The sequence below is a fragment of the Epinephelus fuscoguttatus genome, linkage group LG10, assembly GCF_011397635.1.
Source record: "Epinephelus fuscoguttatus linkage group LG10, E.fuscoguttatus.final_Chr_v1".
Taxonomy (NCBI): Eukaryota; Metazoa; Chordata; class Actinopteri; order Perciformes; family Serranidae; genus Epinephelus; species Epinephelus fuscoguttatus.
In genome coordinates, this window is record NC_064761.1 from 11,834,442 (window position 1) to 11,854,884 (window position 20,443).

Genomic DNA, 20,443 nt, shown 5'->3' on the forward strand with positions numbered 1-20,443 from the left:
CAGTGTCTGGGCAGCTTGCTTTTCCTGTTGTACCAGCATTACACAACAAATCTAGACTGAGACGAGCTGAAGTGGATAAACTGAAAGCATAAAAGCTGATGGCTGTATTAACTTAAGTTTATTTGGCTTATGCGGGAGCTCTAGTAAACAACAGATGCAATATGTCTGCTGTTTTTGTTATGGATTACGTGATTTACATTCATTACAACAATAAAATGTTTTTACACCTGCGGCCACACGGCCAGCAGGACTGAAGAACAGAGCAGTGCTGTAGTGAACAGGGATGCATGGCAGTAGGGAGACAAGGATGTAGGAAAGAAGGGATGACTGGAGGGAGGGAATGGTTGGATCCTGTAGCTAAGGAAGAGAAAGATGAGTGAAAATAGATGAAGGAAGGAAGTAGAAGAGAAGGGGAGAGATGGAAGGAGTGAGACAGAGGAGGAAAGGAGGGAGAAATAAAAAGCGATGGAGATGGTGGATGGCAGTGTTTTTTTTATAGGCCGGCCTTTAATAAGACCCTGCAACATGATGTCATTCTCAGAGAGCAGCTGCATTTATACTGTACCACCCTGTGCATATGGACCACAACACAACACAAACAGCACAGTGGACTATGCCGACCTGCATGTCTTTCCAACATCCTTATTTCCTTTCCTCTTCTTCTTCTTCTCTCATTTAAACATGTTTCCTACTTGAGCGACAAAGTCAGACACCTTCATTAGTGAATGACTGCAGATAAAGTCAAATATCTCCAGTGACATTGAGCCCAAGTGCACAAACGTCATCGTCCCGTGATACTGACTGAATCTATGATCAGAATAACTTAGATTAAATTTAACTCAGGGGTGAAGGTGAGTGTTAGTAGGAGTACTGCCAGAGGTGGGAAGTAACCACGTATTGAATATTCACTACAAGTACAGGTACTTAGATGCTGAGTATTCTCATTTTTGAAGAGTTTGTACTTTACTTCAAATCAAATGTGTCTCAAAGAGTTTTAGGAAGAGAAACAGAGTGCAATCTGCTCTGGTTTAGAATTGCACCTAATCTGTATGTGGCTTTGGATTAAAGCATCAGCCAAAGGAGTAGATGTCAATGTACAGAATTGTTCCATACTATCAAAGCATGTAATCCTTCAACTAATCTTATAAATTAAAGATATACTATGCAGGATTTTCCTATAAAAAAACACTGTGAAGACTTGTACAAAAGTACTCCTAGAGGATGGGGATAAAGACTGATGTGGAGTTGTCCTGTTGTTTGTTGTACAGATAGGTGCCAGTGGTTAGCTTAGTTATCTTACTGAAGTATCGGCTTTTCAGTCACAACAAATGTAACGTTCCCACAATAGTGAAGTAGCTTGCAGTGTTCATACAAGCAGTTTGGGGAGGAGGGGCCAAGTTTGAATGTTATGTTTACAAACACTTACCGACAATAGAGTGCTGCAACAATTTTGTAGGCCAACCCGGAAGTTGGGGTCATAGTCAAAAATCCAGTGGATTTTTCCCATTGGATTTTGGAATATTGCGGAAAATAAACTCTGTGGCAAACAAACCTTTATGGTATGGCAAGTTTTGTTCAGCAAGATAATCTTCATAAATAGTCACCACTTTTAGGATTTTTAAAGTGTAAATGCAATCGCCAGAAGTAAAAAGCTAACGTTTGACTATACACAAAAGACAGTCACTACTACACTACAGTCGCATATCTTAATGTCCCTACCACAATGAAGCTTTAAAGCCGTGTTCAGTGTAATGACATTATGTAGTCTCATTTAGCCACTTGTTAGCAGCTGCCTTTTTAAAGACAGCTCATGCATTGGAAATTCAGGTGTGAGGTATTTACAGACATATTTTATATTGTAGAACAAACGTGAAAGTCTTTTAAGCTTGTGTGAACCACAGACCTTATTTCAGGCAGCCAAAGACCCACGTAAACAACCTATTGACCCTCTATTCCTATACTGAGTTACATATAAAATCCCTAAAATTTGAAGATGCATCTGGGCTCAGTACTCTTACAATATAATGACCAATGTAAACACATTAGTTGAGGTGAAGATGAATCCAGTGGGTTTAAATCAAGCACAAGATCATTGCCATCCACTCTCAATGTCACTATTTCTCTCCAATGTCAAAAAACACTGACATGCCATAAAAGCAATCTCTTACTCAGCATTAACGTGTAGCAGTTTTTCAGACCAACAAAAACAAAGGCCATTGTTCTAAAGGATTTCAACAGTGATTGGATTTTCTTTGGATTTCCTGGATTTTACAAGAATAGAAAGCATTTTCTTAAACTTTTGAAAGGTTTCTGTGTGTACGGTAGGAGATGATACACGAGTTCAAGGCCAGGTCTTTTTTGTTTTGCTGTGTCAATCCAGTATGAGCTGGCAGGGACCAATCAGAAGCAGCAGACAACTCTGTAAGCTGCTTGTCCTGTGAGTTCAGCGAGGTAAAGACAAATAACCTTTCAGCATTATATCTCTGATTCCTCATCTCACACACACATGTACACATGCACACATTAGTGGACATTATAATCCCTGTTTCACCCAAATCCTTTATGTGCTGTATTATGATGAGAGGAAGCACTGAGCATCAGATTCTTAGATGACACCATTGACCTGCAGCTGATGTCCTAAATCAGATCAATTTAAATCATGTTAACAGAAGACAAAGTGGCCCAAAGAATCTGTTTTTGCAGGTTTAAATGACTTGAGATTTTTTTCCACCAGAGCCATCACCCTCATCCTCGCCATTAAAATAACAACAGCTTGGTCTGCTGTTTATCTGCTATTTCCTCTACTCTTTTCTTTATCTCTTCTCTCTCTTTATCTTTCTCCCTTTCAGTTTCTGTCTCTCCCTCTTCTTGTGGCACTCTGTGTTTCTTGCCATCTCTAGCTACTGAACTATGTGCATCCATCCAGCTGTCAAATTAACTCATAGTGAAGTTTTGAAAAGTCACAACATGAATACAAACTGTCAGCGGTGCAGCTACTTTGGAAAACACATCCAGGAGGTAAGTAAAGAAAAAAAACTTCTGGATGCTGCATGATTATTCAGCAAAAACATCCATCTCCCCACCTTTCATCACCTATGAAATGTTTCGCAATACTGAGGAAATTCTATGAAATGTTATTGCTTCTCCTCAGCTTTTTCAGTTCAATACAGTCTGATAATAAATAAAGCCTCGATTCAGAGTTTGTGTCTCTTATATTTGATTGGCTGTGCAGTCTTAAAGCTGTGGGAGTAAACAAAAGCTAATAACTCTGAATCTTTTCATTTTTGGATCTCAACATCTTGGCTCCATCATCACAGCATCCCCACCTTTCCTGTTTACTAACAACTAGATGGATGCTTCTTCCTGTGTTTAGGCCAGGAGACATCTGACGGGTCAGACTTAGACAGCTACAGATCATCATCAATGCCATCACTGTATTGTCAGTATGTGTGTGTGTGTGTGTGTGTGTGTGTGTCTGTCTCTACAATAAATTTATCTTTTTTTTTTTTTTTTAATTTAACATTCATTTGAGACAAGGCTCCGCTTAGCTGGGCAATTGAGCACTGTCCTGTTGTGATATTCTCTGAAAATCTTTTTATTCTACACATTTGAGAAGAAGGTTGTTGTCAGTTGTTGATTCAAATTCCTGGACAAGTGGAGAAAACTGCTGATAATTGAGACACTTCCTAGTCAGCCATTCTGAAGACAAATTTCACCAAAACTATCCACTAAAATCATTTCACGGTTCCAAAATGTGGTGGAAAGCCTCCACAGAAGAGCAGAATTATTCGTAGCTTCACATTAATACCTACTGGGTGACTGTGGATTGACAACAACTGAGCAACTGAGCCTGGGAGATGAAGTTTTGCTGTGTGAGACTATAGCTTTAGCTTTAGAGATTCAGTTGAATTCTGGGTCCAGTGAAAAAATACTGGAAATTATTTGCTTACAAAAGTCATCCTGAAGCACTGGGCTCTGTGGATACAGTGGGAGGGTTTTCCACCTTTAGAACTGAATATGCTAAGGGCAAAAAGCACTCTCAAACTCTCAGTAAATTCCTTTTCGTTGTGCAGAGAGAGAAAAAGAAGCTCATGCTGCAACAAAAGATCTTTCTGTGCTGTTTGTTTATTTTTGTGTGGCAGGTTTTGTTCTAATAGGAATGCATGTAATCTGTATGTATACAATTACTGTACAGCTAAGCTTTCAAAAAAAAAAAAGGACATACTGTGCAACATATAAGATAATCTGCTCAATCTCCTATGTATCCTCAGTTGCTAACTGTCTTATACTGTGGTTTGGGATTCAAAATGGATCAATGGGGTCTCTCATGACTGAGAATACAAGTGCAACTTAGTTTTGAAAAAGAAAAACAAGAAACTGGTTCTGTTTGGTTAAATGGCAACCTCCCAATGAGACAGATGGAAGAGAAAATAAAGAGGGGAGTGAGGGAAAAGGGAATGGAATAAAACCCCGGGCTCTTTGGAATCAAAAGTAAAGACATAAGGAAGACACAGATAGAGAGATAAAGACAAACAGAGAAAATAAAGAGTGAGCATGTCGGGGGAGAAGATGTAACAAGAGCCAGATAAAGGATGGATGAAACGCGGTGCTGGAGGGCAATTGTAGAGCCAGAGAGGATTATAGGACAACAACACATCGCACAAGTCCAATCGAAGTTCAATTCAAGTTCAATTTTCTGAGTACTTTAAAGACCCATCATCGCAGGTTAGCTTAACACTGAGATTTAATGTTCATTTAAGTCCCAAGAAAACCAAAAAATCTGAATCAGAATCTGGTTTATTGCCAAGCAGGTTTACACATACAAGATCAATGCAAAGACAAGAAACATACAGTACAGGCCAAAAGTTTGGACACACCTTCTCATTCAATGCGTTTTCTTTATTTTCATGACTATTTACATTGTAGATTCTCACTGAAGGCATCAAAACTATGAATGAACACATGTGGAGTTATGTACTTAACAAAAAAAGGTGAAATAACTGAAAACATGTTTTATATTCTAGTTTCTTCAAAATAGCCACCCTTTGCTCTGATTACTGCTTTGCACACTCTTGGCATTCTCTCCATGAGCTTCAAGAGGTACTCACCTGAAATGGTTTCCACTTCACAGGTGTGCCTTATCAGGGTTAATTAGTGGAATTTCTTGCTTTATCAATGGGGTTGGGACCATCAGTTGTGTTGTGCTGAAGTCAGGTTAATACACAGCCGACAGCCCTATTGGACAACTGTTAAAATTCATATTATGGGAACCAAGGCAGCTAACTCCATCCGTTCATCATTACTTTAAGAAATGAAGGTCAGTCAGTCTGGAAAAATTGCAAACTTTAAATGTGTCCCCAAGTGGAGACCAAAACCACAGATTTCCACTGGTCTAATGTCCATTCCTTGTGTTTCTTGGCCCAAACAAGGAAGACTCTTCTGCTTGTTGCACCTCTGCTTCTGAGGATAAGTTCATCCAGAGACCAGATGAATGCCACACAGAGTTCTAGCAGCAGACCCATCTCTAGAACAACTGTTGACTGCTCATGGTCAAATAGCTGCTGAAACCACTGCTAGGAGAGGCAACAAGCAGAAGAGATTTGTTTGGGCCAAGAAACACAAGGAATGGACATTAGACCAGTGGAAATCTGTGTGCTTTGGTCTGATGAGTCCAAATTTGAGATCTTTGGTTCCAAATGTCTTTCTGAGGCTGGTGACGGATGGATTCCACATGCCTGGTTCCTCAGAAGCATGGAGGAGGACTCTGATGGTGTGGGGGTCCTTTCCTGGTGACACTGTGTGCCACTTTATTCAAATTGAAGGCACACTGAACCATGGTGGCTACCACATCCTGGGGACATGCCATCCCATCCGGTTTTTGCAATTTTTGGGACTGATCATTTCATTTTTCAACAGTAATGATGGACCCCACTCACAGTTAGCTGATTGGTTCTTGACCAGAATATGAATTTTAACAGTTGTCCAATAGATGACCTGGCCTCCACAGTATTAACCTGACCTGAACAACACTGGTTTGGGGTGAGCTACCCCATTGAGTGAAGGCAAATTCCACTAAGTGCTAAACACCTCTGGGCAAGACTGTTGGAAAACCATTTCAGGTGACTACCTCTTGAAGCTCATGGAGAGAATGCCAAGAGTGTGCAAAGCAGTAATCAGAGCAAAGGGTGGCTATTTTGAAGAAACTAGAATATAAAACATGTTTTCAGTTATTTCACCTTTTTTTGTTAAGTACATAACTCCACGTGTTCATTCATAGTTTTGATGCCTTCAGTCAGAATCTACAATGTAAATAGTCATGAAAATAAAGAAAACGCATTGAATGAGAAGGTGTGTCCAAGCTTTTGGCCTGTACTGTAAATACAGAATAGAAGAAAACTATGGTTAACAAAAATAATAATAACATTCATAAATAAAGATCTAGTGTGCAGGATTTAGTGGCATCTAGTGGTGAGGTTGTAGCCAACTGATACTTCTGTGTGCCAAATGTTTGGGAGAACTACAGTGGCCAACACAAAAATGTGAATGGCCCCATCTAGAGCCAGTGTGATTTGTCCATTCTGGGTTACTGTAGAAACAACATGGCCGACTACATGGAAAAGGATCCACTTTGTATGTAGATATAAATGGTTTATCCTATGGTAATGAAAACACTGTCATGAATATTATATTCCATTTCTGCTGACAGATGCCCCTGATGGCCCAGACACACCAAACCGACGTCAGAGAACTAGTGGCAATGAAAGCAATTGTTGTCTCACCTCACGTTGCCTGTGTCTCAGCCAAAAAGTTGCATTTGAACACAACACAAAGACTCCAGCTGATGGCCAACTACCACAAATGTTCTGTGGCTGCATGAGAGGAAATAACTCTCCACACCAGCAGACGGCAGAAGTCTGTAATACTCATTCAACTGGAAGACCGTTAACAACATGACCCAGTGTTAAAAGAACAGAGAGTTTTTACCGTGCATGAGTGAACAATACCACAAACCATCATGACACATTTTTTCTAAAGAGCTCAAAAGCTAAAGACAAATAATCTTACTTTCTGTAACAAGTTTGTTTTGGTCTCATTCCCTCTTGACTTTGGTGGTTTGTTTACTTTCCTCACTTCCATTTCTCTTGTTGAGCACTAAGCTGAACTGCCAATCAGGGTGATTTCATTCACCAATGGGCTCCTACGTCGCTAATTTAACATGTTGAATCAGCTAAAAAGAGCCAATAGAAGGCAACGGTTTGGGGAGCACTACATCAACTAGGGTGACAGACACTCACCGATGGCCCAACATTACCTAACGGCTGAACATCGGGTTGGTGTGTCAGGGCCTTAAATCCATACAGACTGTCCCTTTAAAAATTAGGTGCAATGTCACTGTTTAAGATACAGTAAAAGAGATAAGTTGGAATGTGCAAAAATATTTATTGTATTAATAATAAAACAAAAATGCAATAGGGGCGTCGGTAGCTTAGTGGTAGAGCAGGCGCCCCACGTACAGGGCTGTTGCCGCAGCGGGCCGGGTTCGAGTCTGGCCTGTGGCCCTTTGCTGCATGTCTTTCCCTCTCTCCCCCCTTCACACTTCACTGTCCTGTCAATTAAAGGCAAAAAAATGCCCTAAAAATATCTTAAAAAAAAAAAAAAAAAAGCAATAACAAGAAGACAAACTTTATGATTAAGAACTCCAGAACAGCTACTAAATGGACCTTGTGGAGAGGTTGTTTTGTCAGTGAATGGTCTTGTGTGCCCTTGGAAGGTCATCAGTATTTGATACATTATCTTGGTGGGTCAGTGAACAGTAGAAGCTCTGTAAATAATATCCACAGTGATGGCCACTGATGCCAAGTTTGTTTCCATTTGTTGATAATTAGAATGAACCAGTTGTGTTGTTATAACTATTCGTTTCTGCCTATATTTTTTTTTTTAGATTTGATTGCGTTTCCATTTCCTTTATTAATGTCTCCGGGTTTGAATTAAACTTATTAACTATAAATCATAAGTGGCATGGGCTATAATGGAAGTCAATTGGCAAATTTATCATTAAATTAAATGTAACTGCTGCACTACACTCTGTGCATATTTTTTATCTATGTGACTGTGGATGACATCTGATCACCTTCTTGCTCACAGACCCCAACACGTGTGGCATACACTTGCATTACACCTTGCATTAACACGTGTGTTCCTTTATCCCTTTATACAGACTACATTTAACAGCAGAACAGAAGCGACCATGTCCTGGCTGATCTACAGAGGGACAAACCACATCACCTCAGCCTGCTGCCCCGCTTCTCGCTCCATCCAATCAACTTAATGGCATTCATACATTTCATTGACGTCATAAAGAAGACAAACTATCACAAGTTAGTAATTTATCATCCTCATGAGGACTATCACCCTCGTCCTGGTACCTCTGTGTCTATAACTATCTCTGTCTCACCCTTGCCATCACACACTGCCCTGTCTGTCCACCAGCACTAGTTATGGATGAAGCCAGCTATATATCTCACACTCACACAGTCAGACAGTCACACAGTCGGTCATTTATGAGAGCGTCTGGTCCGAGTAATAAAAGCCTAGTGTTCAACTCACAGAGAGAGTGAGGGAAAGAGGAAGACTATTCAGTGTGATTAGATTTCGCTCAGGCTGGAAGTGTTACCATAGATTGTTTTCCACCATGCAATGTGGGGTTATGTCTTTTTAATAATGCCCCTTTTTAGTGTCTCATTGTGGACTGCACAGTTTCCTGTTTTCTCCTTTTAACAACAACAGATTATAGGAGCCCTAAAAAGCTCCCTTGAAAGGAGGCAAATCTCCAAAATTTGCTTTTGTGCATGTACACACAAACTAAAACTGGGTAAGGCAAACAGAAACACACAGCACAAAAGCTGCAGCATGCAACCTGCACAAAATACCTGCACATGTGCACTTGCAAACACACTCGCCAAACAAAATTTCACACACAAGTGCAAACACAAATATTGATATGAACAATGACACAACAAAGACTGTCAATACCTGCATACATGCTCACACACTCTCACCTTTGCAGTGATCACAGAGTTCTTGTGGTAGAAGCAACACAGAGCTGCTGTCAGGGTCTTGAGGTTGCATCTCTCCGACATTCTTCTTAACTTTTTCTTAACTGCCAGGACTAACTGGGTAACCAACTGCAGTCTGCAGCCAGCTGACTTCAGCTGTGAATACCAGCTCTAGTCACCTTGACTACACATCCGAAGCGTAACTTTACCAGCTGACAAGTCCATTAACCCCCTGCCATTTGCCTCTTCCAAGAAAAACTTCCATCACAGAGCTACAAAAACTACAGTGAGCGAAATGATTTGCAACGTAGTCAGATGTGACATTAATAAACCAGAATAAGTCAGAATCTGCAGGAGAAACAACATCCCCATCAGGATAACTACTGTATCTATCTCTCTCCTCCACACTCCCCTACAGAGTGAACCCTCCACTGCTCACTCAGCTCTGGAGATCCTTTCTCACACTTTCCCCCCCTTTATGCTCCGCCCCCCCCCCAAGCTCCATATAAGGGCGAGAGAAAGACCAATGTGATCTGGTGCGAGCCAATGGTGTGTAGACTAACTGGGAGTGGCCCAGAGGCAAAGTCTTTTTCTTGCTCTTGCTGAAAACACATGGATGATGAATGGATGGAAGATTACACACATAGGCACGCAGATAACTACGTATTTAGCATCTTACATATGTATAATATGTCATCTACACAAAATATAAGAGAGATAATTTGCATACAGGGCTGAAACTAACCATCATTTCTTAATGCATGAATTGGCTGGCTATTTTGTTGCCTTATCAGTTTATCATTAAGCCTATGATTTATTAAAATTGCTGGTTTTGTCCAACCAACAGCCCAAAAACCAAAGCTTTTAAATTTACAATCATAGAAGACTAAAAAAAACAGCCTCTATCTATATTTCAGAAGCTAGAACTTTGTTGTTTTTATTTTTCTTGCACTTTTACTTAAAAAAGGACAAATGATTTGTCAATGGCCAATTCATGTCCTAACTTATTTTCTCATTTTCTCCCTGTCTTTGCCTTTGAGCACTCGTCACTGTGGTGTTTCTGAACTTGCCAGAGATCACTCATGAAATCTCTTTGGACCTCATGTGGATGGTTTTTAATGGGCCGTCTACACCAAGAGCGATAACTCTAAATATAACTCTAATGATAATGCTGTGAGCATCAACACTGATGAACGATAACGTTCTCAGTGTTTCCGACACACAGACTTTACTTGGGCTGGCCGCCCAGGTACATTACTGACTGCCAAAGTACATTAGACGTAATATTTTGGCTTAAAAAAAAGTATGCATCGAAGAGAATGACCCCACCTGCAATCCATGATGGATTAATCCTTTGACTGAGCTCTGACAGTGAGCTTGACTGCCTCTTCTTGCGCTTTTATAAACTGTTTTTTTTAAACCTCAATGATGAGTCTCAGTGTCATCTGCCATTATCAACATGATTTTGATTGGCCGTCAGTGTTTCTTTTGTTCATCAAATCTCTCAGAGAGTAACCCCAACATATTGTTTCCCAGTGAAGCTGTTGTTATAATTGTGGTGTGGACACGATTTTTAATCTGATATATTTATAATTACTGTTTTAGTTGTCGTTCTTGCTGTGGATGGTCCTTTAGTCTTTTATATCTACTGCTCAACCAATGTTCTTTCACTGCTCTCCCAAACTATCTCGTTCTTCTATTTATTACAAACAAACTAAAAAAAAGAAATGAAATCACTTCCTGTGTTGGCAAAATTTGTTCTAACAATAGCTACCAGACACTGACAACAACCATCTAAAAACATTTAATGGCAAATGGCAAGTTCACTCACTGTTGTGTACTGAAAATAATGTACAATGCTGCTGCATTAGTGTCTAGACGAGAGGAAAGAGCCAGTGAGGTGCGTGTGTGTGTCCTGCAGAGTGACGCTGATAAATAGCTGACCATTTGTGTTACTTAATGACCACTGAGCAATTACACCCACACTGTAGTTAAGTGCCACAGCTTTCCCACCAATTCACACACACAGACGCATTACAGACACACAAACACACACACGGGCATCCAGGCTACAAAGAAAAGGACAAAAACAAGCACATACGTAGAGTACAGGCACCATCATGGACACACACAAACAGCCACATACTCAATGAAGACACATACACACACTAAGGGTGACACCCCAGCAGCAACCAGTTAAAGGAATATTCTTCCGCAAGAAAATGGAGCCACTAATTACAGTGCGAACTCTCTGAGGATCCACGGAGGAAATTCATGTAGAACATTCCCTGGGGCAACGCACACACTCACACACACTACTGCCAACCACAGTGGCCCCAAATCACCAGCTAGGCTAAATGTCCACCTTAAAATACACACATCCGTCGCTCCAGGAATGCTCTGGAAAAACAACGAGGGACAGAAATCAGCACGCTGAGGTTCTATGTTTTCTATTTCTATCTGTTTGTTGTTTCTGTCAAATGGACTTAAGAGCGTGGAGCTGTTTCGGCAACTTCAGCAAGTTTTGTGACAAAATGGGAGGGTAGCATATTCCATTATGTAGAATGGTAAAATTGTAATATGTTTTATTTTTGATATACTTTATTGTACAGTGGGGCTGAGGGGAGAGAAATTGTGAGTTTGAACAATGTGTATCCCCTACATGGTTACTCTGTCTTATACCTGCAACAACTGATTTTATTGGTCGACTGCCAGCAGCGGAAACAAGTCGACATATAATCGCCTTTTTAGTTGATATGGCGAACTTGATAGTTAACAGTTGCCTATTTAGACATTTAGCAGATATGGAGCAACACTGTCATTCATTTGGAGTTGTGTTTGTGGCCTTCTGGCAAATGTAATCAGTACTGACTCTCTTTTAGCTCTGTTTTTGGTCTCTACCAACCAGCAAAATCTGGCTCTTTAGCTGCTAAATGTTCCACTACAATCACCTGCTGGTCTCAAACTGTGTTTGTCTTCTGTTTGGTGCTGAGCAGGTAGTGTACTTCGTGTTTTTTAGAGCTTTTTTGTTGGAAAAAGCTGCCAGCTGTGGCTGAAAATGACACTATGAGAGCAGTGAGAGTTAATCAAAGTTGTTAAGTTGCAGCAGCTAAACATTGATTATAAAGCTCTGTGTGTGGTGTGGATGACCTGAGATAAACTCTTATAGCATAGATGCCCTGACATGACTTCAGAACAAGTGAGCTGCAGGTCTGGACGATCATTTTGCATTGTCACATTGTCATTTGATATATTATTATCATAAAAATAAAGATTATAGCTGTTTGAAGTTGGAAATAAAGTTGCAAGATTATGTAGCTGGCGGCACCAGAGGAAAAGTCGGTGGATCACCAAAGTCATTATAGTTCGTCTTCTAGGGACCACGGATATCTGCATCAGATTTAACGCCAGTTCATCCAATAGTTTCTGTTTCTGAGATATTTCAGTGGGAACCAAAGTGATGGACTGACCGTCCAGCATAGTAGCAGCAAGCATGATGATCAGAACAACTTATTAGGGTCCGGGCAGCTAAGCTGCCAGGACACTATTGTAATCCTAGGTATTCTTCTTCTTTCTTCTTTCTTCTTCCAAGGAAATCATACTTCCCATGGGTGAAAACTCACCAAACTTTGCACAAAGGTCCGGTTTCATGCCAGATATCCTCAGCTGTAAACTCAAGCCAATAGTCCTGATGGTGGTGCTACAGCAAGCGAAAATTCATAACAAATCAACCATACGTGCTACAACTTCACAACTATCATCAAGCTGTAGGCCCAATACTGAAGACTGTTCGACTGTAAACGGTACTGGTACTGTAAACATATACATGCAAATTCTTGCTAAATAAATCTTCAATGTTCATGAAAAAAATGACAAAATTCTAGATTCATGGTAGATGATGTGTGGAAAATTTCAGAATTTTATCTCAAAAACTGAATTTTTGACAGCATTTTGAATTTTGCTCTAATGTGAACAATTGGAGTCAATATAAAAATGGCAAATTTAAACATCAGTTTTTCACTTATAAAGCAAATCAATCATTGTTACAAACAAATTACCAACATCTCCATGCTGTCTAGATGCAATATGTGTATTTTCAGATTTTTGTTTCGATAACTGAATTTTTTACAGCGGTTTGAAATCTGCTTTTCCATGCATGGACGGCTGCTAAACCTGCACATCTGGCTTCGTCAATTTGTGAAGCTACACATGAACTGTCATTAACTAACTAGCTCAGTGAGATAGATTGATTCTTAGTCTCAGAGGTTGTGCGTTCAAGCCTCAGCTGATGCAAAAGGCAGATTGTGTTGCTAAATTCCTAAATGTCTTCCAAATCTTCTGCTTGTTGCTCAGAATTGCCTAAATATGCCCAGACCCGACCCATCGCTGCACAGTAGCTATAATTTCTCTCTGTTTTTTCAAAACAAAAAAGAAATACCCTTTTCCAGTTGTACTTTGTGCTTTGAATCATGTCTGGTGACAAATAATAAGCACAAAAGAGCAAAACATACTGCAGAACTTTAAGTCTTCTTGTCCTGCAGTTTTCATGCTTCTCTATCAAAATCCAGTAAATATCCTACATATAGGGGCTGTAAATACATCATCTGATATCCTGACACTGGCTGGAAGTTTGCTTGACAGGAATCAATGGTATGATATCAGCCTTAGTCTCAGCGTCACTGTCCTTATGTACCATTTATGCAGCTTTCATCATGTTCTAATGCCAGAGAATAAATATCAGTGGCACTGCTGTTCAGCCCCCATGGGTGAGTCTGGCTGTGTGAGTGCTTGGGATGGCTCATCGATCAGTAATGGACTGTGATCTTGGTGACAGTCATATTGATTTGTGCAACGTGACGCCTCCCCTGCATGAGCCTTCGCAATGTCAATAAAAATGTGTATAGTCAGGGGGGAAATGCATTTCATGTGGCTTAAAAAGAGACAGTAAATCAACAAGTTTTGTGTTTTAAGCCTCTAAGTAAGTTACAATGGAGGACTAGGGGTGATGGTATACAGCGCACTGCATCTGGAAAGGGTTTCTAAAAATGTTCTCATCATGGGGAAGATGAACTTAATTTATGGCAAGAGGAAAAAACATTTGGTTTGAGCAGGTTTAAACTGTCCTTTTTCTCCACACAGTGTCAGTTTTATGTGTCGTTTACACTCAGGCTTGTTTGAACCTCTCTGTAAAGCAAAAACTTACCATCTTTCACTAGAACTAGGACCTGAAAAAAAAAATACCGGGAGAACGCACATTTAGATAGATTTTGACTAGAGTCTTAATAATTTCACCTACATGTGATCAATTACAAAATATCCGAAAACTAAACCTAGGAATTTTAAACTGATCGTGCGCTGTGGGAGGCGGATCTCGCCAAACAAAAAGACACAAGTTATGATGTTAAAAAGGCCTGTCATCATTCTGTGTTTATACAACGAATTGAGACACTAGGGCAACATGGTTTACATCATGACTCCTAATCTATAGAGTCTGACCCAGATTAAACTGCTCATTACCCAGAGTGACTCTTTCATCTGCTATAAAAGAGGTTACACTGTATATCCAATGAAGTTCAAGTGCTTAAACAGACAGTACAATGATTCTTACAAAACAGGTTTTTGGCACCTATTCTTAATTCAGAGGTATAAAGCTCTGATTCAAAATTAAGGACACTTGTAATTTTTATTTCTGTCTAAATGCTACAAGTACTGTGTTTGCTTTATATGATCCAATGCGCAAGAACTCAAAGAAACCCAATGTGCCCAAAACTTCAGTTACATGGGTCTAACAGGACGACTGAAGACTTCATAGCAAATTACCATTGTTCATTAACTGTAGTGAGCTGTTGGGTTGCTGGCCAGCTGCCTGCTCTGCTTATAGGCTGACAAACTGAATGATCGATTTACTGTGTAGCTTATTGACTGGTCGACTGACACACCCGCAGGCCAGTTAGTAGAGCTGAATAGTTGGCCAGCAGGCTGACTAGCTGATTGGCTGTTGGTTGCTATTTAAACTCATGCTGGCCTGCTGACAGACTGGTATGATGATCCCGATGAATGTCACACCAGTGTTTGGACTTCTAACTGGTTGGCTGGCTCCTGATCCATCTACAGTTTTGGGGTCTGGCTGTCTCATATTGCAGTACCTAACCTTGACCACTAGAGTGTACCAGAGTGCATCTTTACCTTCAAGCGCTCCTCCAGCACTTCAAAGCACCTTTATACTTTCGGAGATTAAATAATTCATGGATTAATTGCAGTAAATAAATACTTAAATTGATGTTTTGATCACTAAACTATGAACGTGCTGTGTGCACTGTAAGCTGTTAAGTGTCATCTATTTTGAGAGTTGAAAGCTATTGCAATCCGAGACCACACACACACACACACACACACACACACACACACACACACACGCACGTATGCACACAGAGCATTATTGTTTCTTAAAGCGCTCTCATGAGGGTAGAGCAATCTGATGTTTTCAAGTCAGAGTGGGAATGAAAAAGAGAGAGCAAAGAGGGAGAGTCCTTCATAGAATTCAAAGAGTTGTGCTCATTCTCAACTACAGAGAATCAACAGGGGAATAGGCTTTCTTTCTGTCTGTCTGTCTGTCTTTCTTTCTTTCTTTCTTTCTTTCTTTCTCTTTCAATTTCTTTTCAAAGAATATAGTGCATTATACTGCCACCTATAGTGCCACAGTATCAAAGTGAATTGATTGTCTGTAGAATTGATTAATTTGGCCAAATTCCCTTCCACCTTTCTCCTCATAAAAAACAATCCTTATGTTTTGCTTATTAAGAGGTAAACACACAAAAATTCAGCTTATCTGTTTTGTCAATCTTTGTGGGTACAATTTTGATCAGATTTTATTGACCATGCTGGTAATATAACCAAAGAACTCCACAAGTGGTTGATTTTAATGATGCTACACTCTAATTGGTGCTCGAACCAAAAAGGAGGCATGGAAAAAACACAAATAACTTAAAGGTGCTGTATTTAGGTCTGGGGAAAGATGGTTGATTGCGGATTCTCATTCCCAGGTCGTCAAGCACCGACACTTTGGGTTGGTAGTCGGACCAAACTGCCAACCCAAAGTGACAATGGTAATTTGCTATGAAGTCTTCAGTCGTCCTGTTAGACCCATGTAACTGAAGTTTTGGGCACATTGGGTTTCTTTGAGTTCTTGATATTGGACAACCAGGAAATGAGACTTAAACATTCAGTATTTTTTTCCAGAGTTACATACAACACTTCTAAATTATGGTTTGAAATTAACAAAACTGGTCAAATGTTTGCAAAAATGTTTGTATTCACACAGGATCTTATTGCTCATATTGGGAAACTGATTTGGAAAGTAGCTTTTCTGTGCCTTTCATGTCTCAATTTACTGCTGCAGCATTGAACTACCCCTTTTTATAACGTTTATCTGATTTATCCTGTGGGAACTTTGTACCAATCCTGGTTTCTCTCACACGCTTGACTCTGCCTGTTTTTTATCTGGCCAAACTTCCCAACAATTATATCAAGGCATTCTGTGCTACATGTTCTCCTACCCTTTAATGTCATGAAGTGAAACAGTGTATGCATGCACCATTACAACTGGGCTGAGTTGTACATTTGGTTCGGAACATTATTCTATCTGGTGTCATTTCAGTTTGTATGATCATCCTAAGATTTTTTTTTGTACGGTGTAAACTGTGATATACACACTTTTGCATTTGGTATCTAATTAATGGGAAAAGCCAAATATTTTACTCCTTGGAGATTATGCTTTATCTTTAATAAAACACTTTGCAGTTTTATGGGGATCACTGATTATCTGTTCATAGCTGTCTCAGCAGCCGTCAATATAGTACTTCTAATTATTTCTACTCCTTTTTTTGTAATTTCAGTATTTAAAGTACATCTTTTATATCTAACCCACCATCTTACCATCCCATTGAATCACCTAATTGTGAATTTGATGTTTTTTTTAACTTCCACTCAGTGAGGGGAACCAGCTAATCAGACTGTAAGCAGAATTTAGACATCAAACAGCTCTTGAAATGAGGAGAAATTGGTGAACAGTCAGACATGAGAGAGATATCTTTATACGATTGTTCTCCACAGACACTTCCTTCCTTGCACACATCCATCCTACACACTTGTGCTGAACATAATTGATGGCCTGATTGCACTTAACAATGCAAAGCTCCCTGCACTGTTTATGTACTTTTGACCTTTCCACAGGATATGACACAGAGCACCTGTACTGTGCGTTACAGTCTGTGTGCACGTGGACATGTGTGTGTGTGTGTGTGTGTGTGTGTGTGTGTGTGTGTGTGTGTGTGTGTTTCATCCACAGTGGAAATGCAAACACATCTGGAGTACCACAGCTGACAGCTACACTTTCACACCTATTATATAATACCTGGGATACAGTACCTCCATTTGCGGTTAGCACACACACACTCTGTTGACACTTGCACGCAACCCTAAATTGACCAAAGAAATACACACAAGTACTTTTTGTGTAGGTGTGTGTCCAGGTTTGTGTGTGTGCATGTGGTTAGCTGCCACATGTTCTCGTGGGAAGGACTGAGTTTACTTTTCAGACTGAGGTGTCAGCATCCAAACATATGAGCTAATAGATGTAGAAAAGGAGTGATGGATGGGAAATAGAGAGGAGTGGGTGGTTGTGGGGATGAAGAAGAGGGGAGATAAAGAGTGAAAGAGAGAAATGTGAATATGTGTGTGTAGGTAGGGCTGCTTTGCCCTGAAATCCAGTTATGTACGGTGAATACTGTTAAAACAATGATTTTTCAGTCAAAATAAGATACATAAGAGACACAAGTTTGCACAGTTTAGCTTTACATTGTTATTACAAGGTCTTTATACCATGAGGAGGTTCAGAACTCAAAAAAATCAAAAGGGAAATGTGATCTTTCCACTGTTCTTTACTCACACACGAGGCATTTTTTGCATTTGATTTATCCTCACAAGGTACACAAGCGTACAGTCAGGTATCATTCAAAGCACCAAAACAGAACATAAACTTGTGCATGAATACATAAAAAATACTTTTCAACTGCTGTTGCTGAAAATAAATGTGTTTCTCTACATGTCCTCTCCATTCCTGGTCTTTGCTTCTGAATCAGAAAGGTTACAGTGTGCCTCAAATGTAGCTGTTGTCTAAAAGGCTGATTGGTTATCTGATGTATCCAGTTGTAAACTGGCTGTTTGGTTAAACCAACATTCTTTCCCCACTTTTAGATGTATTATTGTGTGTTTCTTCACCTTGCTCAACATATCCAATTCTGTCAGACTGGTCATCTGTCTTCACTCAGGCCATGCAGGGGTTAGGTTAAGAACTAGAGATAATCTAGATTAAACACTTTTTTAAGTAATTTAAATGAGCTTTTCTCACAACAGTGAGAGCTCTTATGCACCAACTCGGAGTGGCACTCCAAATTTCTTTGCATCCTGCATAATAAAATGACTATAAAGGCTGTCTAATTTCTAATTTGATGTTGTCTTTTTAACAAAAAAACCCCAATTAGGCTGAAATGCAGTATGAAATAACTTCAGACAGTGTGTGATACTCAGTGTTATGTGAAAACCTTTTGGTCAGTGTTCTAAAAGTACTTGGGTTTGAAACCTGCTCCAAGATACTTGCCGTGTGTGTGTGTGTGTGTGTGTGTGTGTGTGTGTGTGTGTGTGTGTGTGTGTGTGTGTATTTGTTGCCCTTATATTACACAAATTTCCTCTTGTATTTAAGCAGAAGCTGTACAGAGTGAGTATAAACAAAAAGACAAACCAAAACAGAGACAGAAATATAGACAGTAAAGCATGTAAAGCACATCATCTGTAAGCTAGATGATACTGTGATAAGTGAATGATCGTCTCTCAGTCATCACCTCTCTTAAAGCTGGGACGCAGGTGGTGTGTGTGCGCGCGTGTGAATATGATTTACAGCAGTGTGGCAGCCAAAGCACGGTGGCAGGCATATGATTTAGAGGTGTGTTATCCTTGTAGCCCAGAGGCAATTGGATTAACTTCTCCTGTGAGTGATGTTTACATTGAAGCCCGCAGAAACAGCTGAATATCATTTTATATCCAGTTTTAGTCAAATTACAATCACTGATGGTGATGGATTCAAGTCATTTTAATAACTTACACCTTTATTGACCTGGCAAAGATTTTAGACGCAGTGTTTAGTTTAGAGTTGCAGAATTTTCACAACAGAGTGAAATGTTTGACGCCATAAATACCTGGTATTATTACTGATACCACAGCTATTGGTACAGCTTTACCTCCATGTAGAGAGCAGCACCTACAACACTGACATTTTATTGAATCAAACTGAACTGTGTGGCTGTGTGTGTTTGTACAGTTTTTATCACTGTGTAGTACAACCAGTCCTAGAAATACTGGAAATGATTGATCGATGTGCACAATGGCTGAAAGGAAATATAATGTGTTTTGTGTATGTTAGATAAGTCGTGATAAGTCGCTTTCTGTGCAACATAAATCTGTCTTTCTGTGCACAGCCCTGAAGGCAAAATATCTTCAACAATTCTCATTGGTCTAATGAAAAGAATAACCACCACAATCCCGATCGTATTTGCAGTTCTAGTGGTAATAGTATCAACAGCAGCTGTAGTAGTTTTGTCTATATTCTGTAAATCAACAACAAGCACATTTGTCGTTCCTACCTTAACATAGTCCACCGTGGCGTCCAGGCTGGCAGCAGGCTCCCTGGGGAACACAGACAAAGACATAGTCCTGTTTAGTGAACACATCTTTGCTACTGGACCCAAACTGCTGCGTGTTGATCTTCAGCTCCTCCTTATGGTTCCTATTACAAATAAACTGCTGAGCTGGTTGTGTTAAGTCCAGGTGGGTCCCTGACTGGTGCTGATGCTGCTTCTTCTTTAGAGATTCAAACACTGCTCAGCTCTTTAGAAGATGATAGTAGTTCAGTGAAGGATTGCCACTTTGTCTTAAAGGTCCATATATATGTCACAAGTCCAAACAAGTGTCCATATTGCAGCCATATGCTAGACCAAGTAGGTACAGCTGTACTGTAAAGCTGGCATAGATGTAATGGCAGTGCGGCCCTGAGTATTTTTTCTAAAAGAAAGCAGTGGAGTGAAATCAAACCTCACACTGAACTGCTTTAAATCTGAGTCTCTCTCTTTCTCTGTCCTACTCGCTGTCTGTCTCTCACTCTCTTTCTCTCAGTCAGTGGTAAACATGTTCACTCCTGACTTGGCCTCTCTCCCTCACTCTCTCCATCTCTCTCCTCCCCCCACAGCAACACACATCGCAGCCACACGCCTACCCTTCGGAGTCCACTGACAAATTCACAGAGAGGTTAGAGCACACATACAAACAGTAGCATT

The 20,443-nt window shown here is 40.1% G+C and overlaps 1 protein-coding gene across 3 annotated transcripts in view; it reads right to left on the reverse strand.

The window, feature by feature from the left end:
- The window catches only part of bcar3 (BCAR3 adaptor protein, NSP family member), an 81,791-nt gene that overhangs the window by 15,208 nt on the left and 46,140 nt on the right, over positions 1-20,443 (reverse strand). For 2 of the 3 annotated variants that reach the window (XM_049587615.1, XM_049587616.1), the window contains one exon: positions 19,754-19,796. In XM_049587615.1, coding sequence (XP_049443572.1) covers positions 19,754-19,796 — 43 coding nt within the window. Of the gene's footprint in view, positions 1-9,059; positions 9,467-19,753; positions 19,797-20,443 lie in introns of those variants that run through there. The other variant, XM_049587617.1, reaches the window with a different exon arrangement.